General features: G+C 46.1%; 1 protein-coding gene and 1 pseudogene across 3 annotated transcripts; both read right to left on the reverse strand.

Annotated features, from left to right (window-relative positions):
- On the reverse strand, positions 1–23,928 carry ELF5 (E74 like ETS transcription factor 5). Of its 3 annotated transcripts, XM_039866769.1 has the most exons (8): positions 23,817–23,869; positions 21,414–21,560; positions 16,804–16,931; positions 5,676–5,909; positions 4,723–4,773; positions 3,013–3,081; positions 1,846–2,041; positions 1–1,380 (listed from the first exon to the last, which is right to left on the reverse strand). In XM_039866769.1, exons 2-8 carry the CDS (start codon positions 21,437–21,439, stop codon positions 1,284–1,286), a joined length of 801 nt encoding a protein of 266 aa, XP_039722703.1. In that variant the 5' UTR covers positions 21,440–21,560; positions 23,817–23,869; the 3' UTR covers positions 1–1,283. The 3 variants fall into 3 exon arrangements, with proteins under 3 accessions (XP_039722703.1, XP_039722704.1, XP_039722714.1); XM_039866770.1 differs by lacking the exon at positions 21,414–21,560 and having other exon boundaries at positions 23,817–23,928; XM_039866780.1 differs by lacking the exon at positions 23,817–23,869 and having other exon boundaries at positions 21,503–21,636.
- Positions 18,184–18,302, reverse strand: LOC120610117 (uncharacterized; annotated as a pseudogene).
- Positions 23,929–25,502: the final 1,574 nt, after the last annotated feature.

The raw sequence follows: 25,502 nt of genomic DNA on the forward strand, positions 1-25,502 counted from the left end.
TTACAAACTATATCCACCTGGAAAACACATGAATCCAAAAATAGATTATTTTACAGTAATTCACATTTTTTAAAACAAATTACTTTTGAAGTTAAACTCTAAGCATGGAGGTCCTTAGCCTGTATTGTGCATGGTTCAGTGCCTTGTCACATGAAGCTTCCTGCTCTGGCAAAGGGGAAGTCCTGGGCTGTCTACCTAGTTATAGGTAACTATAACTAGGCTTACCTACCAGTGACCGATAAGAAAGGTCAGTGCAGACTTTAACCCGTGAACATTTACTCGAGTAAATTCACTGTTGCTATTTTTGTCAAGGAAATATGTGTTTTGGAGCTTGAGTACGTATCAGGTAGGAAGACAAAACAGAAGAGACATGATTTAATTTGCTATTACAGAATTGTCAGGACATTCCCAGTTCTATAAAGGTTTAACAGCTTGGCTACAGATAGAATCAATGAATAACGATTTTATCAAAATCGTGTTGACAGCTTGAATCACATAAACGGTGGTGATTTGGGAACTGATATGTCTGTTGACTAACTCTTTGCATATCTGATGCCTCCTACCAATAAGAGAAGGCCGGGGCGGGGGGTTAGGGGGACGGAGGGAACTCAGCAAAAATTAAGAATTACTTGAGAAGGATGGCCCTGGGAGTTTGGCTGAGTGGCCACAAAAATGTTCTGGTTAAAAAACGTACTATCAAACTATGCTAAACCCAGTGATGTACCAGCTCAATGGCTTAGCTCTTTCACTAATTAAGAAGCTTTCCTATGGAATTCGACTTATGATTTAAAATCTACGGTATGTTTGTCTTACCCACATCTTACCTCCTCCTACTATATTAACTACAAACCAATCACTTTTTCCCCTTTGTGAGCTGCCACAGTTAAATAAATGCGTGAACACTTTGGAGCCTTTGGAATGGGAGTGCTAGGTGGGTCTAATGGCAGAATTGGATGCTTTTTCTCTGAGCAGCACCAATGGCGCTGGCTACTGTGGTTCTGCATCTCTTGATTAGGAAGTAATGTTTGCTCAAGGTATCGCAAAAGATCACCCTTCCTCCTCCTCTCAAGTTGAAAAAAAAAAAGGAATTTCTTAAGGGTTGTTGCCATCACCCCCACGTAGACAACAACAAATCTGAATCCAAATGTAAGATGAGATGTGGAGAAATTTTATCAGCACATTTGCAGGTTTAAAAGACAAAAACAAAGACGTTCAAATGTCTATTGCAATCTGATTGTTTTAAAAGACAGAAATCCATAACATAAGCTCGATGATGGAGCAGATCATAGCTTGTCTTCCTGCCACCCGTGTGCATTTTTTCCAAATTTGTACACTAACCTTCGGTCGACCCGTTCCAAAATTCCCGTTTTATAGTAGTACCTGAGAGAAACAGCAGAAGAGAATCGTGGGGAGGGTTTGCACCTCAGGAAAACAACAGAACATAAACACTCTCCTCCTTCCTCTCAGGTGACAAGGCTGCTCTTTGGTTACCCTGGTATTTTCACACCCTCTTATCAACTTACACTTAAACCTTTCCCAGACATCTTGAAGACTGAACCTCACCACATTCAGTTCAGAACGTGTTTTGTGTGTGTGTGTGCAAGATGGTGTTTTGTGGGTATGCATGAGATGGCCTGGATTCAGAGTGATCCTGTGGAAAACTGCCAAGAATGGAAAGGATGGCGTGTCCATTTACAAACCATAATCCCACCTGTAAGAACCAAAGTGTTGTCTCATGACCTTTCATTTATCAAGAAAAAAAAACTGCAAACACAATTTTTCTATGGCTGGCCACTTTATATAACTCTACCTGAAGGCTCATGGCATCTTGTGCTATTAACTTACCTCAGAGCTCTGCTCAACTTTTCGTATGTCATTCTGTCATTTTTCTTCCTTTGTCCCCACATCTTTGCCAGGGCTTCTGATTTAACCACCCGAAAAATACCTTGTTCCCTATCTTCCCATTCCAGAATGCCACAGTTTTCTTCAGGAGATAGAAGCAAGTCTCGTACAAATTCCCATAGGTGAGAACTTTGAAGGCCTTTTGAGAAGGAAAAAAAAAAAAGTTACTTAATTTTGTTTTTTAAATTATAAGCGTTGCACAACTTCTCATAACCCACGAGAACTGCTGCTTTATAGGGTTCTTTCCCATGATTATGATGGAGTGCTCTGCTTAGAACCTTACCGAGCTGTGAAATGTCTGACTTCTAGTAAAGAAATCACAAAACACATTCAGGGACACCAAACTTACTCTGACCAGCAACACTGTGGCTTACAGGCTTTCCTTGCTGTGGAATCATGGACGAATTCTTACGGAATTAATGAAATGACCATGAAACAATCTTTTCATTCATTCTAGCAGGCAATCTTGTTGTCCCACAGCCACAACTGTCTGGGTGGACCAATCCTACAGTCATGTTGGTCATGAAAAGCTGGTGTTTCCATTGTTCCACCGTGTTGTGGTTAAGACTGGTTCTGGAGTCCAACTGCCTGAATTCACCTCTTCCTAGATCTGTAATCATAATCTCTCTACTTATCTGTAAAATGGGATAATAAGAGTACCTGCCTCATGACAGAGGTTATAGGATTATGAGCTAATACATATCAAGTGGCTAGAACCAAACCTAGCAGACCGATTCTGCACTGGGTGGATCTGCCTTAGTGCTGGGAAAGGCTATCAGAATTGCCAACTCATGGCATTTTCTCTACTATCGTCCCTGAGGAGTTCAGTGAGAAGGGCCCTCAGCGGACCAGGACAAATAAACCTTTATTCAGGAATTCAACATGTTTAGAGAATTGTTTCCTCATTTTAATTCTTATAGTACCATTTCTAAGCGAAAAGAAATAAATGTGAATTTGATTACGTTTATAAAAATCGTCAACTTCTTCACTACCTGCTTTGGGAAAAAACTGGTCCCACTTAAACATTCAGTTTCAGAGCTTATGAAAGTGGATTACTTTGTCTCATGGTTTTAAGAAATTAGAAATGAAAGGTGGCATCTCTACACTTACTTGTTCGACTATGACTGTGACAGTCTTGACTTTTGATGCCACTTGTTTTCAAGCAGCTGGAATCAGCATCTGAAATAGAATGATTTACAATAGTAAGAAGCAATCTAGAGGCCACATTCAGACCTCGAATCACACCAAAATGAGAAAATAGTAATTGAACACCTTTGTGGTGGAAGACACCATGCTAGATGCTTTGGAGAACATTAGTAGGTGGGAGGTGCAGAGATGCCTAAGACTCAATATTTGTCTTTAAGGAACATTTGTATTCAACACTGGGGACCTGCTGTGAGCCAGGTTCTGGGCTCCATGCTAGGGATACAAGATCAACCAAGGTAGACTCAGCTTCGATCACGTGAGATTTAAGGACTAATGGGCAAGGTAAAATGCAAATGAAACGAACCATTGTCCGTGGTTTTAAGTGTTAGGAAGGAAACGGGATATTGGATGGAGAATGAAGGTGGGGAAAAGCACCTAGTTGCCGTAGAGTAGCCTGGGAGGGTCTCATGAAAAGGAGACATTTGCGCTGACAGATAAAGATGAGAAGGAGCCGTGTGAGTAGGAGGGAGAGAGTGTTCCAGCCCATGCAAAGTCAAGCATGGAGAGGGGACCAGTGAGGCAGGTGTGCAGCGGGCCCTGGGTAGAGTGGTAGATGATGGAGCTGGGGAAGCGGGCTGCCAGCAGATTACATAGGGCCTTCCTTACAGGCTTTGGTAAGGAGTCAGGATTTATTCCTAAAATAAAGAGAAGACTTTGGAGTTTGACAAGGTCCACATTTTAAGACAGTCTCTCTGGCTAGTGCGTGAAGAACAGACTGAAAGGGGCACAAGTTAAAGCAAAGAGACCAGTGCCTCGCTCTGGGCCTGGTGCAGTAGATGTTCAATAAATGTTTGTCAAATGAAAGAAAAGAGAAAGAAAAATGGATGAGGAAAGCAAAGGAGTTAAGGGCTTCGGATTTAGACATACTAGGGTCATCTGTCACCTTCTAACCTTGTCACCTTAACCTCTAAGCTTTAGTTCCTAATCCTGTAAAAAAGGCTATGGTACTAGGACTTGTCTTCTAGGGTTACAGGAGAGATTACCTGAGACAATGTCTGTAAAGATTCTAGCACAGGGCCTGGCTCATAGGAAGCCATGTCCCCTCCTGGCCTCGAGGCCAGAGCCTTCGTGTAGGGCTCAGTAACTAACAGGAATCATCATTATCATCTTATAAAAATGAAAGCTCCAAAGTTCCCTTTCCTAAACCTTCCCCATCTGCAAAAGCGAAAGAGTGAGGGCTAATTTTCAGAATCCGACAAGGCCATCTGAGGTCCTCTATCACCTTATAATTACAAAGTGGATCTGCTTAGTGAGCTCAGATTCTTTGTGGACACTATCAACCACAAGACCTCTAATGGTTAGTAATTATGGTTATTATTGCTAATGGATACCAGTTTTTGGAGCATCGATGCTGGCTGGCACTTGCTAGGCACTTTGCATACACTGTTTCTTGAACTCGCACACCATTTTATAGATAGGGAAACCGAGTCTGGGGGAGGATCAGAAGTCATAGACCCAAATCCCAGGCTCTGTCCATTGCATTTCTCCTGCTGCTTCTAGTCTGTGATTGTTTCGGGTCATCAACATTTCATGTGATCCTAAAAGAATGATCAAGCCCAGGTGCCCAATAGTAGCCTCAGCAGAGCCTTGAGCAGCTTGAACTCAGCTACTTACAGTCTTTGATGGCAGCCTTGGTCTCTTCGGCATCATTAAAAAAGGAATAACCTGGGAAAGAAAAAGAAATTCACAAATCATATCATGCAATCCTGGTTTTCCCTGGCCAGGCCTGGAGAGGAGGTGCTGAGGAGAAGGGGAGCAGTTCCCCTCTGCGAGGTGCTTTTATTTCAGAAAGAACCCTGAAGACAATCTGGCCTTTATAGGAGCACCCTGAAGCCAGCCCCAAGAGGTGACAATCTCTTTGTTTTGAAAGGCCATCTGGAGAGAGCCCCCAGGCCAGGTGTCCCAGCAGCCTCTAAGATTCTCAGTGGGCACTGGCTTGGGAGTGAGTCCTGGCTTGGGTTCAGGAGGCCTGGGTTCTGAGTTGGGCCGGGCCACTGACCCCTGTGGGGCCTTGCCTAGTCACTCAGTCTTTGGGCTCATGGGACACAACCACCACTGAGCTCCCCTATGGCTGTAAGAGTTTGTGATCTATGACCTGGCCTCGAATGTCTCAAGAATTTGAATGCTGGTTGGGTGCTGGTCAAAGGAGAAAATAGACATAGGAGGCCACAAGGAGTGCACAACCTGACCGGAGAATGTCATGAGGATTCGGGAGGCTGCCGGGGCCTTGGTCTGCTCCTCTGGAGAATGGGCAGGCTGGAGGTGAAGCAGGAGTTTCAGATCATGTTTTCATGAAGCTGCACAGTCCAAAGGACACCTACTTTCTGGCTGGGTGTCTTCAATTTTCTTTTCTTTTTTTAAAAAAATGCACTCAACTTGCTTTCCTGCTCCCTTTTCCTACAGTCTCCAGTTCTAGCATATGAGAGCTTCCTCTGGGCATCGAGAGGTTTTGGTGAATAGGATTTTGGTCCAGTGAATGAAAGTTTGCTGTGGGAGTCACATGGCAGGGAAGGACCTGATAGGGTCATGTAGTCCCTCCCCTCGGGTCCTGGCCCCTGGACACCGACCTTGCGAGCGGATGTTCTGCAGGATGAAGTACAGGTACTCCCCGCAGACGCCAGCCGCCTCGATGAACTCCTCCTGTGTCATGCTGCACAGCTGCAGCCCGCTGATGTTGAAGTGGCAGAATGAGATGCAACTGGTGTCCAGCTTGTACTGGTCGCAGCAGAACTGGAGCCATTCCCAGACATGGCGCTTAGTCCAGTACTCGGGGTGGACAGATGTCCAGTATGAGTCGCAAGCTACACCAGAGGAGAGAGAAGTGAGGGACAATGGCCCCTAGGGGAGCCTTCGAAAGGCCCCCTGAAAGTGGCTCTAGTTATGTTAACATCCTCACCCTTTGCACCATGAATTGAAAGGGCCACCAGCCCTGGAGTGTTCTGCTGGGGTTCAGGTCACTTTCTATTCTGCAGTGAAAACCAGAGGGGACTGGATCCAACCAATGAACTTTGGGGCAGGAGAGGGAATGACAGAGGCAAGAAACCCAGTCATAGCTTGTGAGTGCCCAGGCCTAGTTTCATTGCTTACAAGGGGAAGAACAAGTCCCGCCAGTGATTCAGTTTCAGACAACATGGTGTCAAAGTACAGGCTTTGGAGCCTGACAAGCCTGAGTTCAAATCTTGGTTCTGCCACTTTCTACTTGGGTCAGGTCTATAGACGTTACGTTTATGTTCTCATCTGTAAAAGGGAGAAAATATGCCCAACTCATGGAACTATTATGCAGTTTGGGATTCATGTATATAGGGTATTTGGTACATAGAAAATTATCAATTGGTTTAACAGTTATTAAATGCCTACTGTGTGCCAGGTGCCATTTGAAGCTGATTTGATTTCCTCTACCCCTATGGACGGCTGCCAACACTAGCCATTGGTTTATGCACTGCCTCTGGACATCGTGTGCCAAGGTCCTCAGACTGGTGAAATGTTGCCCAGAGTCCAATAGGACTTGGATCTCCACAGTAGGCTCCTCTGGGGGAAAAGGAAGTAGAAGAATTCACTGTATTTTTTGTGTTTTTGGTGTTGTTCTGAAGAATTTCTATTCTGAGACCAGTGCTCCTTCACTCCTTCAGAGGAACCCACCCAGACAGAAGCGCGTGCCATCCTGTGTGGGAGGCTGGGAAGTGGCCATGCCTCGCTCAGAGCAGAGGCTGAGTGCTTGACAGTCCTGTCCTAATGCCAGGAGAAACAGAAAGGGCGGCAGACATAGGGTACGGAAGGGGCGATGTACCAGGTACTTGGTCAAGCTCTTCGACATAAATAATTCTTGCAACTGCCATTTATTCATTCACCCATTCATTCAATAAATGAGCTTCAGGTACCTCACTGGTAAAATGGAGATAATGATAGCACTTATATCATAGAGTCGTTCTGTGGATTAAATGAGTTCATATATGTAAAATTACTTAGAACAGAGCCTGGAAGAGTTTAATGCTATTATTAAAATTATGATCGAACACCTACTATAGGCAAAGCAACAGACTGTGTGCTAAGGATTCATAGTAAATAAGAGGTTTGGTCCTTGTACTCTGGGAAGTCACAGATGAGGAGCCTGAGGATCATGGAGGACTTGCCCAAGATCCCACAGCCAGTGTGTGGTGGACCTGAAATTTGAACCCCAGTCCGAACTTGAAAGCCAGGTTCTTCCCACTCCGTCACACTGGTCCTCAGAGGGTCAGCACAGAGAAGAGGTGAACCATGGAGAGAGGAGTGGAGACAGTCAGAGAGCTAGAGAGAATTAAAGGCCTGAGGAGAAAGGCAGAGAGTGAGCACGCATAGCTGACCGGCTCAGGATGAGTCCACGACAGAAAAGGTCACTCACGAGCTAGTCTCCACAGGAAATGGCAACGAGTCCATTCTGTTACCCCCTTCAAATGCTGCATTTGCTGTCACTGTCCCCAGTGGAACTGTGGAGCTTCCCATCCCAAGCAACTAGGTTCTCTGCCCTGTCAGGTATAGGGCTCCCTAAGCATCCCCTGCGTGTCAGCATCTCAAGTTCCTCAGATCTTCCCAAATAGGGCGATTTCACAAAGGGGAAACTCACAAGGCTCTCTCTAAAACTCAGAGCCATTCCAGAAATCTCTTTTCCTACCCTGGTGTAGATTGAGGGGCAGTCAAACTTAAACAATAGATTTGTTTTAATTTAATTAAAATTTTAAATCAGAATTCTATGTGGGATGGCTGAGGCTGATGTCACCTCTACCTGGTAGTTGAGGAGAGCAGTGCGGCAGGTGAGGCCCACGCCTCTTCTCTGGCTCCCTGTCTGCTGGCTGGGGCGGCCCACCCGCCCAGGGGGGGTGACTCGTGAAAATAGGGTGGGCATTCCCAGTCTGGTCTGTGCTTTCGTGTGCTGATTTCTGGCTTGAGTAAATTTGGGCGGGGAGGGGCGGGGGGACTTGACTTTCCTGATATTCTGAGGAGATGTTTAGGAGCCTTGAAATTTTTCTGCCCTTGGTCCCGAGCTGAGCCCTGACGGAGATGGCTATTGGTGCCCTGCGGTTGGAGAACACAGCTCATTCCTTTTCATGGAAAGGCTTCGCCAAGCCCCTATTCCCCTCCCCTGTCCACGTCCACCTCTTCGTTATTTTCTTTGGCACTCGAAGGAGGACCACGTTGTTTCTGGGAGCCAAGAGGGCCTGAAGGGTTCGGAGAAGTGCCTGGGCGGGGGTGGGCGCTGGCACCGCGCACGCGGTTGCTGGCTCAGGCCGCCTCCTCCGCAGCGCTCTCCTCGGACGCTCACGCACAGAGCAGGCTTTGTGTGCGGCCGGCCCCTGGAGGCCAGCCAGGGCCAGTGCCAAGCACCGCGGGCTCGCCTCACCAGGAGAGTCCCTCCCACAGCCCCAGGGCCACAAAGAAAATGGCAGTTCTCAGCGACATGGAGGGCAAGGAGACAACTTCGTGGGGTGCTTTTCCGTTGTGTTTCCACGGCCTCATCCTCACGAGGAGAGCCGCAGAGGCGAGGCTGACAGGGCGAGAATGGCCTGCTTCACCTGGGCTTCTCGTCACCCGGGCTCCTGTCACTCCCCCAGTAGTGCTTCCTGGCTCAGCCCCTATCCACAGGCGCTGCCCTTTGCCTAGGATGAGGTCCCCGTCTACCTTCTTCTAACTAATTCCTGCTCATTCTCAAGACCACAGCTCACACCCCACTTTCGGAGTCTCTCCTACCTACACAGCCCCCCATCTCAGGTGCCCTTCTTAGAAGGATTCACACCCCCGCTCCCTCTCCCCAGACCTTAGGCTCCCTGAGGGGGAGTGGGCAGCTCAGCTTCGCTCACCCTGAGTCAGGGGTGCTTAGAGCCCTGCCTAGCCCACTGTGGGTGCTCAGCCAGTGTGACTGACTGGCTGGATGCCAGGTGGTTTTTATAGCCACTTTACAGTGAGGAAACAGGTTCTGGGAGGTTATATGAGTCTGCTGAAGCCACACAGCTAGTCAGTAAGGGAGTCAGGCCTCAGGCCAGCTCTTCCCTCTTTGTATATGTATTAAATTTTACACCTTTCACTCTTGGTTATTATCACCAGAGAGCCCCGAAAACCGTCCAAGTGAATGCACAGACATGTGTGTGTGGTTCTGTGTGTATTGTGTGTGTGTGTGTGTGTATTATTATTGTGTGTGTGTGTATTCACATACATATACATTGTCTCTGTATATAATCTTAATTTGAAAAGTCAGAAAAAGGATTGAGAGACTGATGACGACAATGTTTGCAACCCCAGTGAATGACCCAAAGAAGAGTCTTTTGCTACTTGGAAGAAATGAACTCAGAGCAAATAAAAGAAAGGGTAATACACACACAGAATAGGTTACCTTTAATCTGGAAATGTAAAGTGTTTTCCTCACTGCATCTACCATTTATAAAATAATCTAAACTTTGCGGAGGAGCTGAGCTCTGAGGCTCTTTCACCAATGTCTACCAGTTGGGGATGATGGCACCGAGTACCTAGTAGACTCCATCCAAATGTCCACGGGCCACTGTTAAGCAGCAGGCTTGGACAGCTCCTCTGAAGTAGGAAGTGGGTCAGGACACTTTTTTAAGGGCCAGCTGCACTGGGAAAAAGAATCGAAGAGCTAAAAGGAGCAATTCTGGGTGAATTGCCACAAGTGATGTGCTATAAACTGGGATTAAATTCGGAAGGAGCCCATTTGATCTTGAAAGAGAAGCAGGGTCAGGCCTGGTTAGTACTTGGATGGGAGACCACCTAGGAAGATCAGGTGCTGTAGGCATAAAAAATAAAAAAATAAGGGATTGTAAGCTGACAAGGTCCTTGCAATCTATGAGGTCAACCAAAGGTTGCCTCGCCTAAAAATAAAAATAATAATAAAATAAATTAAAAAAATAAATAAATTCAGAAGGAGGACTTGAGCTTTCAGAGCTGGGCTGGCACACTCAAATGCCCATAGGGTCAGCAGGTTACATCCATCCTCGAAGTGACCTCAGGAGGGGACAGTGGGAATTGGAAAGTTTGTGCCAAATTGGCAGCTGCTGCCCAACTCTGCTTGGCCATTGCTGGGCGGGAAGGTGGGCCCTGTGTGGCCAGGCCCAGACTGTTATGTGAAACTTCATGAATTTTAAATCCTGGCAAGAATTTTAATTTTTAAAATACACTCTGAAGGCCAATCAAAACTCTCCCATAGAAAATTTCACACGCTTTCAGGCAGCTGTCTCCTTTGAGATTATTGTTTAGAGTGAGCATGCTACAGTTTTATTTTTTTTTTAGTTGAATAGTATTTTCTTCAAATTAAAACTTATTTGGAAAAAAAGGAGCACTGCTTTTCTGTGAGTTGTGATGAAGGTAATAGATGGCTTCCCTCCTTAGCTCCAGAAGCCTCCTTGAAAATCTCCACTCTAGCATGTGAAACCAGGGTTCCTGTTATTTGGATTCCCCTTAAAAGTTGAAAAGTACATGGTCTCACATTTAGTGGTCCTGCCTTCTTGGGACTTATCTGTAACGTGGGGAAAATGGGACCTCCCTCACCATGCTGTTAAAAAGATTAAATGAATTAAAACATGGAAAATGCTTAGAACAGGGGAGGAATGGAGTAAGTGTTCATTAAATACCATCCACTTATACTTGTTAATATTGGGGCTACCCATACTACTACTTTAACTGCATTTCCTCAAATACTTCTAATATGTTCTCTCTTTTCTCTCTCTCTCTCTCTCTCTCTCTCTCTCTCTCTCTCTCTCTCTCTTTCTGTGTGTGGGCGTGGGTGTTTTTAGGCCAGCAGTTTTGTCCCTTTCCAGAGTTTTGGGTTTATTTTCATTAAAAAAAGTGAGGATACTATATATCTAATCATGCCAATTTGTCCTTGTATTGCTAGCATGAGTTAGGTGGCCAATGCTGTTCGAAATATGGGAACACAGGTTGAGGCTGTGTGACTTTGTAAAATGCTTCATGATCGGGACATACTCTGGACTCATACTTCTGAAACTGGAATGGAAGGGTAGGAGCTAAGTCCCCAGGGTAGACAGAGGGCGGCAGGGGTAACTGAAGCCCATGATAACGCCTGTGCACCTTTAGTGCAAATGCCAGAGAGTGGATCCATTACCCCACTGCCATCTTTGTTGTGGACAACTTGATAGTTTCTCAGTGCTTTTAAAAAAATTGTAGGCAAGTCCCGCCATCTCTCCCAATTGCATTGCTGCCCCGAAGTCCTTTCTGTATAGAAATGTTGGAGCCAACATTATTCATTTTCTTGGAGCCTCACTTGAAGCAAGAATTTAGGGGGAGGTTTTGATTTTTTTTATTACAACAAAATAGATATGAAGCAGAATGCAAAATCTGCAGCTTGCCGAAGTACTTTGAGCTTACAGCTTTGAGTTGTATCCCTAGATCCTCTGGCAGAGAACCTGATTTCACCTCTGCTGATCGGGGAGCATTGATGGGAAAGTCTGTGAAGCTAAATGAACCAGACTCTTGATCCCATCCTCTATCCTAGGGTTCTGTCAACTGGCCTGGCGTGAAAAGGACCTTACAATGGGAGTTGTAGGACTGTGTAGAGTAACTGAGCTTGGGCTGCGGCGATGGACCTTCCTAATCTGTGGTCCTGGCTCTTCATCTTATTAGCTGTGTAATCCTTACAAAGTGTCCTAACTTCTCTGTACCTCAGCTCCCTTCATCTGTAAAATAGGAATAATAATAGTGCTTACCTCTAAGGAAGTTTGCTGTGTGAAGAGGTAAAGAAATGATGTGTGGAAAGAACTTAGCTCAATTATCTAGATGACAGTAGCTTTTGGTATAAGTCACCTATCAATAGTCATTATTTTGGGACTACATTTGTTCCCAGGGAAATGAGACCTTCCTGGGCCCTCAGCCAGCCTAGCTGAGGGACAGCTAGAACAAAGTGAGCCCAGGGATCGGCTTGGGCGAGACAGACAGTCTGTGTCGGAGGAGGCCTGAGTTAGACAGCTTGGATCGTAATTAGCATGATTTATTAGCATGGGGAGTTGGGAAAGTTTTTTGCCCAGGGCAGCACTGAAGAGAGCCAGTGAGTGAACTGGATAGCAGGACACCATCAATTGTGTCTTTGTCACTGAAAGGAAGGACTTTATGAGGGGAAACCTGAAATGATAAATTGCTTCCAGGTTTCCTTCCAGAGCAGGTCTAGCCCTTCTTGGCTTTCCTTCCAAGCTGGTGGAATGATTTAGACCAGGAGATGGAAAAGAAAAAAAGCCCAGAGCCATGTAAGGACCTGGAGGGAGAAGCGACGAGAAAGGATGGCTGGGCATCAGCGAAGGGCTGTTGCCTGAGGTGCCTGAGATAGCAAGGGATGAAGAACACCAATCCCTGAGTGGTCCTGGGGCCACGGCTGCCCAGAAGCCTCAGATGTGTGCAGAACGGCCTAGGGCGGCAAACGGTGAGGCTTCTCCCTGGGGCGTCCTGCAATGTCACGATTACCACAGCCCTCACCTCAGACTTTCCAGTGATCTTCTACTTACTTATCTGCTTTTGATTTAGAAATTCTTAGACTCTTACTTTTGCATGTGCTCTCAAACTTCTACGCCAGGCACATGAGTCTTGCTTAGAAAAGCCCACATGGGACCCAAATAACTCTCTCCCTGATCTTTTGGATAGTAAAAACAAAAATCAGTGGGTTTTACACCTTTTTAAAAAAGTTCTTTCTTCAAATAAAGTCTCCCATTGGGTAATAATAGTCAATAGATTTGTTGAGTGCTTAGTATGTGCCAGACACCATGATACAATCTGAGTTTTCTCATGCTATCCTGAACACAATGCTATCAGGTCCTAGATCACACTACCCATCTTACAAAATAAATGAAGAAAGTAAGGCACAGAGCATGAAGTCCCTTTTCAAGGTCACACATGAGTAAGTGGCAGAGCTGGGAGTAGGTCACATAGGTATCTTCCAGCTCCCGTCGCCAAGCCTTGATAACCACTATGCTGTGCTATCTTCAGAAGTAAAGTACAGGAGCCTGGCTTAAGGGTAAGAATAAAGAAGGGGGAGCTGGAGCCTGTCCTGAGGGACCTCCCAGGAGCTCCTAGACCTGCCCCAACCTAGAAACCCTGCTGCAAAGTAGAAACAAGATTCCAAAGCAAAGGGGGCAGTGCACGTGGGCGTGGCTACCTTGGCACTGGGGGTGGAGGTTAAGGGTGGAGTTCCAGAAAGTAGGAGTGAGGCCAGGATGCTCCATGGCTTGTCCAATGCTTGGCTACTGGAACTCGATTGGAGAAATAATCTTTTAAAAATATCATATGCATGTGAAATATACACAGCACTCCCTTTGACAAATTTTTTTCAGTATTTGTAATTTTTTTTAAATTTTAAGAGCCAAAGGGAAGGCCAAGGCGAATGAATGAAATTCTGGAATATTTTGCAATCTGATCGCCCGCTCCCAAGCCTGCAGTACAGCCACGCAGAAGTCCTCCTTCAAGAGCAGATCACGTCTTTTGCAGTTAGCACAGAATCAGCTGCCCTCTGTGAAAGCCACTTGAAAAGGTTGTAAAAACAGCTGGTTTTCCTAACTATGCTGAGTATTCTTGCCTGCCCGCTCAGAAACATCATCTGGCCAGTGGGCACATCATTGCTTTCTCCCTTTCTCTCCATTTGGTCTCGAATGTCTAAACTGTCAAAAATTCTGAGTTGGAAAGGGCGAGATGGAGACCTTTGTTGCTTTCGTTCAACATGAAAAATGAAGAGAGGAGAGAGAAAGCTATTTTTCCATTACCTGGGAGTCGCCAGCTGTTTCTGGCTGTGGTAAGCATCTCCCAAGAGCCAGGCTCTTTGCTATGCACTTGATGCGTGGAATCTGTCAGTCCTTCCAACACTAGGAAGCAGACAATGTTCCAGCTGGGGAAAGTAAATCTCAGAGGCGTTAGATAAAACCCACCCAAGGTCATGGGGTTGGTAAGTGGCAGAGCCGGCCCTTGAGCCTGGATTCTAACAGGAAGCTGCCACTGGTACAAACAACCCTGAATTTAAAATGGAATCTCCCATGAGGTAGGAGAGGTGTCTCTGAGCCTGCTGACCACAGAGCACATGAAGTTTGCAGAGCAGTGTCCAGAGTGAACCTAGCTGTCTCCTGACACATCCTTCTGGGGGTGGGAGGGGAGCTTTTCAGATATGCAAACTGATGTGTCGTCTCTCTGGGTGAGAAAAAGACAGAAGGCACCTGCCAGGCCTTCCTCCCCTAAGTGAGCTCCGAGGAGAGCCAGCGCCTAGGAGGCTCACCCAGCTGCCCACTGGGGACTTCCAAACTTTGACCTTTAGGAGGTCAGAGACACTCAGCTCCTTCTAAAGTGCAGACAGCCAGATCCAAGTCAAAAGTCTGGTTCCTCCCTCTGCTAGGAAACTGGATCACTCCTGGGGGCTATTTTATTCCCATTGGTCTCACAGCTTGGTGGGAATTTCTGTTCTCTCAATGGGTGATGGGGGAAGAGGGCTGCATCTACGATCTTGCCTGATGCAGAAATCATAGAAGCTTCTGAAAGAGATCCTTGCAATGACCTGGGCCAACCCCTCCTTACACTGATGGAAATCCAGAGGCCTCAGACAGGAGAAGACTATGTCTGTATATCTGATTGTTGGATTTAAGCCACATTGACAATTGTATTGGTGATCACATTGATTAATTCTTCATTTTTTTTCACTGTGGTAAAACACGCATAACATAAAATTTACTGTTTCGGCCCTTTTTTAAGTGTACAGTTTAGTGACATGAAACATATTCATTGTTGTGCAGCCATCGCCACTGTCCATCTCCGAAAACTTTTCATCCCAAACTGAAACGAATCCTTCATCTTAAGACACTTCTGTGTGCTGGCCATGTGCCTGATTGTCCCAAACACTTCACACATATTAACTCATTTCACCCCCATAACAACTCTCTAAGGTAGGCATTATTACTATCTCCATTTTACAGTTGAGAAAACTGAGGAGCGAGAGGTAAGAAGACACAGTTATTAAATATCAAAGCCAGACTTAGCATTTCGGAAGCCTGGTTCAAGTCCGAGCTCTTGACAACTGCAGAAGCTGACGCCTGGGGTAGCACATGGGGCAGGTGAGTCCACCCTCTTCCACCACCACTCTAGTTGCCACCCTGCAGAATAGGCGGGAAGAGGGGGCTCCCAGGATGGCAGGTCCTGGGATCAGGAGCTGGGCCCACCATGGTGGGACACATGGAGAGGGGACGTGGATGTGAAAGCCACCATATTCCTCCTTCGAATTTAGCCTCTTAATCAAATATTGAGGGGAAGAGATTGAGTACATTTCTCATCGTCTTTCTGGGAATGACGTGTTTCTTAGGCCTAAGGGAGAATTGCAGTATGTATCTGAATGAATCAGGTCGAAATGCAGTTACCTGGACCCTTCAGATGAGGGTGCCAGATGCGACGTGCGTATGTGTGCACAGGGGTAGGGGTTGGGAGTGGGTGCACCACTGAGTTGTATGGGTAAGGGCCTCCAGTCTGTCTGTACAGCCCTGGCTTCTGGCCTGGAGGCTGGGGCTTCCTTGTGGTGGTGGACATTTCACAGCATCCTCGGAGGCCTGGCCTTTCCTGGACTCCTCCCTCAGGGAAAGTTGGCTGCCGCCTCCTGACCCAGCCTCCCGACTCTGAACATGGACTCCACCAGGGTTAAGGCTCTGTGAGGACTGAGGCTTGATGCCTTGATTAGCAATTGCATCACTGACTCCCAGCAGGGTGTGCACCTGCCCGGTGCTAGCAGTTGGCCAGGTTTGCTGTGAACTGCAGTCACCCAAGCACCTGGGGAAAGAGGCCCTCGGAGGGCAGAGCTCAGCTGGCCTCCCTCTGGCAGGGGATTGGCACAAGGCCCTGTGCTTCCTTCTCAGGAGGAGAAAGCTGGGGTGAGAGAGGAGGAAGGGTAAGGAGGGTGGCCTAGGGGCGTGCTCCTATTTCCTGAGCACTCGCTTGGGCCAGGCTACATATTTTACACACTTTGGCTTTCTTAATCCTCACAGTAACTCTCATCATTCCTGCGTTAGGGATAAGGAGATAGAATCTCAGAGAATAATGATAATACTAATATCAATAACCACAGCACTGTGTCATTTATAAGATGACCATGTAGGATAATTAAGAGTTCAGGTGCTCAAGTCAACTTGCATGAAATTTAACTAACATTGAGACCTTGGACAAGTCACTTAACCTCTCTGTGCCTCAGTTTCTTTATCTATAAATTGAGAATAATAATTGTTTGTTACTCATAGGGCTTCTATAAGGATGAGATGGGTGCTTGGCACAGGGTCTGGTGCATAGCTAGTATTCAGTATATGTTAGCTAAAGCCATGAAGATCAAGCAATAACAATGTACTAGGCTATGGGCTAAGAGTTTCTTTCCACTATGTTGTTTAAATACAGTGACTGCAAGAGATCGATATTATCATCTCCATTTTACCTGTTAGCGAAATGAGGTTCAGGGAGGTTAGGAGAGTCTCCCAAGGCCATAGAGCCAGGAAGGGGTCAGGGTGAGGGTTCCAGTGCTTCTTTCTCTGCAGGAGCTGCCCTGCCTTCTGCCCAGGCCTCCCCTGGCCCTCTGCACTGAACACTGGTGAGAGCTGACATTTGCAGTGCCCCAGCATGTGCTTGTCACCCGCCCGAGGCCAACATCACTTTCTGCCCCAGCCCACCTCAGCTCAGATGGCCTTCTCCAGATATACATACCTGTCTGATGCTCAAAGGTAGGATAATACTCTTCGTTGCTGAACAGATCAGTCCACGACATCAGGGGGTCGCAGAAGGACGTGTTGGGCAGAAAGGTGCTGCTGTGTGTCACTGAGTCCAACATCACCCTGCAACAGCGGGGAGAGGCTGTGAGGAGGCAAACGACTCCCAGGAGCCACCCTGCGGGAGCCCTCAGCAGGCCACCCTTGGTTTTAATAATGAGAGCAAACACAAGCAGGCAGACTCCTAGGAGCCAGGTACCCCTCTATGTGCTCTCCACGATGACATCAATTAATCCTGCCACATCCCGTGAGGTTCATTCACTTATCCCCATTTCATAGATGAGAAAACTGAGGCTGAGGGGCTGAGACAATGGCTTATGTAACATGACCAGTAAGAGGCAAAGCCAGATTTGAGGATTGGGGCTCTTATTACGCAACACTGCCTGTCTTTACTTTTCCTATTTACTCACATCTGACCCCTGAACTCTGGCTTATAATGTCTTACAATATGCTTCTGAAAAAAGGGCAAGAGTTGTTATAAACCCACAAATGCTTATCCAAAATTCTGAAATCTAAGAGCTCTGAAACCGAAAGTGCATGTGTATGTGTATGTGTGTGTGTGTGTGTGTGTGTGCTAGGTGTGTGTATTTGGTGCAAACTTATTTCCCAGCAAAAAATAGTCCTGAATCGATGTTATAGAGTTTTATATACTGTTATATATATATTAATCTATGCATCTATATAAATATATACACTATATGCTATACACATATAAGCATATACAAACTATATTCTATATAGTTTTACAACGATAGTTACAATTTTATTGATTCTACCTGATGGCTAGTCATGTGATACACTGCAGGAATATTAATGTGTTTAAGGAGTCGTAGAAGGAATATCTGGAGAGGAGTGTTCTGCGTTCTGCAGTATACACACTGTATAATCTTCCTACTGCCTGAAGAATTCTGAATTCTGCAGCGCATCCAGCCTGGGGGTTTGGGTCATAACTGTTACACACACTTATACACTTTGGACTCTGTGCTGAGCACTTTACAACTTTACATTCTTTATTCATGGTCTCCTCAGAACAACCATTCTGAGACAGGTTCTGGTAGTTGTTCCATTTTATACATGAGGGATGGACATTGTGACATACCAGGTAACATAATCCAAACCACCCAGCTGGGTGGAATTTGGGTGACAGCTCGGGTTTGTCTATTTAAGGAGTCATGACCCTAATGGCTGTGCTCCACTCCCTGGGCACACTGGCGAGTGCGACACTTTGGGAGAAAGAAGGTGGCCAGTCAAGGCTCGGAACGGGGAAGAAGAGATGGGCTTGGGGCCCCCACTGGATGCATTCTTTTTTTTTTTTTAAACGCTACAGCACCTAATCTTCCTAGATGATCTCCCATCCAAATACTAACCAGGCCCAACCCTGCTTAGCTTCCGAGATCAGACAGGATTGAGCACATTCAAGGTGGTAAAGCTGTAGTGGATGCAGACTTGCTCACGCAAGTCTCATCCTTCAAGTTTCTCTTTGCTGCTTCCTGTATTCCCACAATTCAACCAAAAAAAAACCCCAAAAAAACCCCATGTCTAGTGGATTATAAAAATCTGTTTGCCCAACTTCTCTTTTCTTCTTATTATAGTTCGTTGATGAAATAGGGTGCTTCTACTCTCACATTTTGCGAAGGAGACACAGCGGCTCAAGATCATACAGCCGGTAAGTTTCAGAACAGAGACTGGATTCTGGGTCTTGGGATATTAAACACATGGAATTCTAAGATGGCCAGGAGCTTATCAATCATCTCTTCTAGTGTTTTCCCAACTTTAGTCATCTGCCTACCATTACGATAATTTACTTAATATATTTAAAAAAATCAATTCCCTTTTTGTTTTAACATAAATACATTTATTTGAGAGGAAAACCTTGTATCACCACTATAAATAAAAAGTCAGTATTTTTTAAAAACATACATAACAATTAAAACATAAGCATTTAAATAAAAATTGTTCATCCATGTACCACCTAAATCAGAGGTTAGCAAAATACAACCTCCTGGCCCAATCCAGCTCACCACCTATTTTTGAATGGCTTGCAGCTAAAGACTTATTTTATATTTTTCAATGGTTATATACTAAATGGCCTGCAAATTCTAAAATATTTACTATCTGTCCCTTTAAGTAAAAGTTTGCTTCGTGTGTCATGGATGGCATGAGTACCACATGTTGGAAAATACTGAGTTAGTCGCATATTTCCCCTCACCTTGTCATTCTACAATTTAGAAATTTAAAGCTTAGTGAATTTGTGTCACTTGCTCAAGGTCACACAGCCAATGGCATTATATTGTATGACGAGAGTTCTTAAGTTTTCTGACTCTTGGCTCATCTGCGTTTCCTTCTTAAAACACTCATGGTCACATCTGCCTGTAGACACATCCAAGGTACACTTACATATCAAATAAGACCTCAGTACCAAGAGGGGACTGGGTTGTGAGCTTACAGAACCAAAGACCAATTGCTTGGGGGGTTTGCAAATCTACCAGAATCATCACCATCAAATATGCATGAGAACTATGCTCCTGACATAGATAAATTACTGAGTTCAAATTCTCACAGGTAGGCACCTTTCTGTGCCATTAAGAAAGAGTCACCAGACCCCACTGGGAAGCCTCCTTCCAGACAGGGTTAACTGCAGGGCGGATTATCATGTTCATGGATCTCTCCCTGAGAGCCATATCAAACAGAGGTCAAGGCTGCCTGGGTTTGGACTCTGATTTTCCCACGGATTGGCTGGTTTTATATCCTGAGCAGGAGGCAGGATAAAGAGGGATGGGAGTAGGAGGTTATGAGAAAGGGAAAGGCCCCTGGAGCACAAAGTTCTTTCCACTTTCTGGACTTGACCTCAGGAAAGTTCCCCTAAGTGAGTGCTCCAGGTAGAAAGCCCCCTTCCCCTCTGGGCCAGATGAAGAAGAGGATGGCAGACTTCTGACATGTCTTTCATGGTGGGTTTGGAGAAAGGAGAGGTGGACTCCACATGGAGGAAAATAGAAAACCATCCCCAGGTCTTCAGTGTCAGTAAGAAAATCCTCCAGATAAAAACACGACAGTGGGAGTGAGTGCTCCCTCATGTACACTGGACGGATAGCTCGTGAAAGTCATTTGGTAAATTGAATTTAGTCATATCAAAATTAGGAATGTTTTTGATGAAAAAGGAAATTTACCACTTTTAAGAATTTTTTTTTCTCTTATACCAGATCACTCAACTTGCTCTGTAATCTCTCTAGTGCCTTACACAGAGCTATAACTGATTCCCTTTGTAATTCCTTCTATGGCCGATTATACCCATTAAGTTTTCTTAAAGGGCTCTCTCGGTTGTATAACGTGCTATTTTTCTTCTGCAATTATTTCTTGCTTTTTGGGAAAATGTTTTTATAAAAGCAACCGAAGTTTTTTTCTCCCTTCTATTGCATAGGAGGGAATATTATTAACTTGGACTTTCCACAAAAGACCTTGGCTGCTTGGCCAGCATGCTCTAAGTGTGAGAGTTCAGGAATAATGGCTGCTTTGTATTCAGTAGCCCAACTTCTTAGGCCCTCTTGGATCCTTGCAATATATGAACATTTTAGCTCTTAAGATTCTGTAGGTGGGACAGGGTGGGTGAGGACATTGAAGCCCAGTGATGGGTAGGGCCAGGCCTAAAGTGAGATCATAATTCCCAGCGGGGGTAATATTGACCCCAGAGGGAAAAAATTTCTTCTTGGAGATCAAAAAATCTTAGCTATTATTATGTTTTATGATCCTCCAAGGGGCCATAGTACATTAACGATATGCAGTATTTCTATGGTATTAACATTTCATGGGGGGAGGAGGGGAGACATTTAAGAAACAATTATCTTAAAAGTCTCCTTGGTGGAGCGATAACAAAAAAAGATTGAGTGTCACTAGGTTAGACCTAGAGTCAGCAGCAGGACAAGAAGGAGGTATCTAGGGAGGGTGTTAGGCCTGCTGTTCTAGCCACACATTTTTGTTTTTTTGAGGCGCTGGCTGGTCTGTCATCATGGAAAGAGCACTGGACTGAGAGTCATGATTCTGCCTTTGTATCTCTCCAAGCCTCAATTCTTCATCTACTAAATGAACATACTGACGAGGTGGACTCCAGGCTGTGCCTTAGCTCTGTGATTTTCTTCAGGCACCCTCCCAACTGGGCCAGCACACCCAGACATGTATACTCATCCACATCCACATACATGTTGGTTGTATTTGGATACTGTGGTCGAGCAAGCTCATCAGACCACTACCAGCAGAGGTTAAACTTTTAGCTCTGAAAAAGCCTCTCGATTTCCTCTCCTTCCATTCCTCCTATGCCCATGACTTTCAGCAGTGGGTTTTGGATATTCTTGCCTGCGTTATCCAGGCCCCTCATGCATTTCAAACCCTCGCTTGCTGCGCGTCAACAGACCCACAGCTGTTGGAATCAGTTTCCCCAAATGTGGACACCATTCTAGCTGCCTAGTAAGTAGTAGAGGATCAAACATAATCCACACAAGGGGGAAGAATCAGGTAGGTTCCCTTTCATGCATGAGAAAGGCTAGCCACAGGTACCTTTCAGAAGGAGACAGCGATGGCATAGAGGCTGAGGTCCCCGATGACTCCAAGGCCTTCCTAACCCTTTTGAGAGCCGGCGCACTCACCCAGTGTGCACAAGGAGACTCCACACAGTCAGAGGGACAGGCCTGTGGGCTTCTCACCCTACACGAATCAGAAGCAGCAATCACAGGTGTGGTGACCATGGCCTGAGCAACTGGGCACCTCTGCTCAGCCTTCCAGAGAGAGAGGGAAGGAGCAAACCACTCAGCCTTGGCCTGTTTGCCAGAAGAGGAAAATTCCTTCCTGACTCTGTCAGAGATCATCAACTTCACTCTGGCCATGTGACCAACAATCCACCCAATTAAGCATCTACGCATTGGCTTTTTATGCACCAAAACATTACCAGGTAGAACCAGGCTGTGAGGGTATAAAGCAGGGGTCCCCACTCCCCAGGCTGTGGACCGGTACCGGTCTGTGGTCTGTTAGGAACCAGGCCGCACAGCAGGAGGTGAGCAGAGAGCGAGCGAGTGCAGCTTCACCTGTGTGTGCAGCCGCTCCCCAGCGCCAGCATCACCATCTCAGCTCTACCTCAGATCATCAGGCACTAAATTCTCATAGGAGCACTGGTCTCTGGTGCCCAAAGTGTTGGGGACCGGTGATAAAGGATCCCACCATCTGAGCAGTCTCAGTGGGAAGAAAAATGTTTTTCTTCCTTCTAAGCCACAGTGACACCCGAATGTGCACTTGGTCCCGAGTCCCGTGGGCAAGGTAGAGTCAATCTCCCACTCTTTGTACCTCCCAAGAAGGGACACATGGAGGAGATCCCAATGGACTATTTCAACACTTGCCGTTAAAGAATTGTAGGTTGGGTGCTTGAGTGTTTGCTCTTCTGGGAGAAACCAGAGCAGCTGGGAGAACCGACTTGCTGACGTCTTGCCAAGCGATTCTTCACCTTTCTTTAGCTTGCTTAGGGAGCTTGGTAGTTTGTTTTTAGTTGTTTTACTGAAGGCGCAGCAAAGACACACAGAAGGTACTCCATACAGTTTACGGTGAGCTCCAATGCAAAGCTTCTTGGTTTTGGATTAAACCTATTGGGGATTCGATTCTACCTCAGCCACTCACAAGTCAAGAAACACGTGACACATATTTGGAACACATGTTTCTTACTACTCAGCCTGTCAAAATTACTTTTGTTTAATACAAGGTGTGGCATATAAAAATCCATGACCGTCTCCAAGCTCATCTCTAAAATGAGGATTTTAATATGGACTTGTCACAATGTCCCGAGGATTTAATAAAATTAGATAATATATGCAGAAGACTGAGAACAGGACACAGATTCATTTCTTGGGGGAGAGGGTGGAACTGATCATCATTGGTGTATCTAAAAGGCTGTTATCGGAGGACTTCTGAGAAAAGAAGTCAACGAAACTGTGAAAATGCCTGCTGAGAATACTTTGAATCACGAAAAACATTCTCACAGAGAACATGGGGACGAGAGAATTAAGCTTTCACTCAGGGCGGCAAACAACCCCTTTTCATGGGTCTTTAGGCTAAAACACAAAGCTGTCTCCCTAAATCACTTTGCTTTTCTAGGCTCACTTTCCTCATCTGTAAAATGAAGAGGTTGTACCTAATGATCTCTGACATCCTTTTGGGCTTGTAAAATTATTAGCACATCCAAAGGTCTGTCTGCAGCTTCAGGAAGAGAGCATGTGCTACCAGTGGCTGCCAGTAGGGGGAGGCTGCATAAGGTTACCCCAACCCTACCCCCACATCCCCCAGCCCCATACCCTGCAGAGTCTTTGAAAAACGTCTGAGAATATAGTGGAAAAACCCTAATCATTGCATTTCTGGAAGGATTCTATACTAAGGTGGCGTGAGAGGACAAAATAGGTTTCTTTTAAGCTATTACATACAAACAAATTCCTGAAAAAATGCCCCATACTGTAATAAGGCAGCTTATTTTCTCTAGATTAAAGTGGGGACCAAGAGCAGGCCAGTGGGGAAAGGAAGAGTTTAACCAGGGGGAGGTGGGCTTTCCTTGAAGCTGAAGATCTTTTCAGGGTAAGATCCAGCTTTCCTTCCTAAAGATAGCTTTAGGAAGCATGGAGAATTGAGTGCCTGTACACATTCCCTCTTGGTTTCCCTTGGTTTAGTGGAGTGATCCAGAGGGAGTGGGGGCTGCCGAGGGGAGGGTGGGTGGCTACACAGCTTGAGGAGGCAAAAATGTCTCTCTCAGGCAAGCAGTGAAATTCCACTTACACAGCTCCCGGGAGGTGCCGTGACTGACAGAACTGGTAGGTAGACTGGTAGACTGGAGCTGGAGACCGATAAACAGACCCAGGCCCCAGCCCGAGCCTCTAATCCCTGACACCCCTTACAATCCATCCAAAAGAGCAAAGAAAAGGTGCTTACGTGAGGACAGCGGTGACTAGGTCCAAAGAGGAGGCTTTCAAGGCAAGAGAAGGCAGGCGCTCCCAGCACCAGCGTACAGTGGAGATAAAGGCACCTGTAGCCTTGTGATATAAGTAACACCTACAGACAGGTCCGTTTGGTTTTTCAGGTTTACGCACAGCCCCTTTGATGACGGTGACATACAGTGTGACACGGCTCCTTGGGGGGGGGGATGGTTCTCACGTGCAGAAAGTTTACCTTTATCCTGCTTTTGAGCCCAGCTCACAGCCCTCCCTCCTGGCCCAGGGGACTCAGTAAACAAACTGAGAATTCTTGCCTCTGGGAGCTTTGTGGGATCCTGCGTTGGCTGGGGATTCTGGTTTGTGCAAGCTGGAGGGGAAGCTCCAAAATGCAGCCCCAGTGCCTGTGTCAGTAGCCTCGCTCCTGGCCTGGTGGACTCCTGCACTTTTATATAGCATGTCATTCTCCCCTTTTCCCCGTGTGGCAGGGAGGAAGGGAAGGATGGGGTAGTGGTTAAGAACGCAGGCTTTGCAGCTCGATGGCTTCGGGTTCAAATTCTAGGTCCCTAATTTTCTAACTGTGTCACCTTGAATAACTTAATAAGCCTGTCTGAGCTTCATTGCTCTGATGCAAATAATAGTACCTATCCACGGGGGGTTGTGGGAATCACGTGAGGTAATGCCAGTGAAGCACCGAACAGCCTTTTGTCAGCCGTGATGGTCATAGCGTTTTCCCTGAGAGAGCACAGTGACCAAACCCCCCTTCTCTACTATTTCCTCCAGACTCATGCCTTCACACTAGCTGAGGGGAGCGGCCAGCTTGCAGAACCACTGTTGGGCCTTTCTTCTACTTTTTCACTCAAAGCACGAACGGAGCATTGGACACATTAACTTGTTCGACTTTTGACATCTTTGGGTGTAATGAGCCCTGTGATAGCTTTCTCCCTCCTCCCCACCCCATACCTCGTAGACACAGAAACGAAGGGGTTTAGGTGCCCGGTCAGGTGTCTACAGCTATGAGGTGGGACCTGACTTGGATGCCAGCTCTCAGGTGTCTAGCAAAGAACTACCTGCTTTTGAGGACTTCCCTGTGAGAGCAGAAGCTCGACCTAATTTAGGCTGTGAAATACAGCGTCCTCGGTCATGGGACAGTATTTATGACCCTATTGCACTGGGTGTCCAGCTGTCTTGGGGAGCTGAGACATCGTGTCCAAAGTGCAGACTCCAAGCTTTAGGGTGAAAGCAGCGACTGGTTTGTTAGGTTTTCTTGGGAATACTGGGCACGGGGACAAACACACAAATACAAATACGTGAACGGTCTGGTGAAACAAAGGGCAGTTCATAGAGAACTCAGGTGTCATCATGGAAAAATTGCTGAAGGAAGATGGGGACGGCCTAGGCTGCTGACTTGCTGTGTAACCTCAGGCAAGTCCAGTAGCCTCTCTGGGCTTCGTTTCCCCCGGTGGTAAAAAGAGGAGGTTGGATTAGAATAGTGATTTTCAAACCATGGTCTAAGGAACCCCAGGGGTTCCCCAGAGCCCTCATAAGGGATCTGGGGGTGAGAGGATGGGAGTGGAGTGGGTTAGGCTTTAGGCTTCTCTTCCCTGTTTCAATAAGAGCATCTCAGCTTTTATACAAATTTTCAGGATAAGATTTCACTTGAACAAAAGAATCTGTACTTAAAAAG

Source organism: Pteropus medius, unplaced genomic scaffold (genome assembly GCF_902729225.1).
Source record: "Pteropus medius unplaced genomic scaffold, Ma_sr-lr_union100, whole genome shotgun sequence".
Lineage (NCBI taxonomy): Eukaryota > Metazoa > Chordata > Mammalia > Chiroptera > Pteropodidae > Pteropus > Pteropus medius.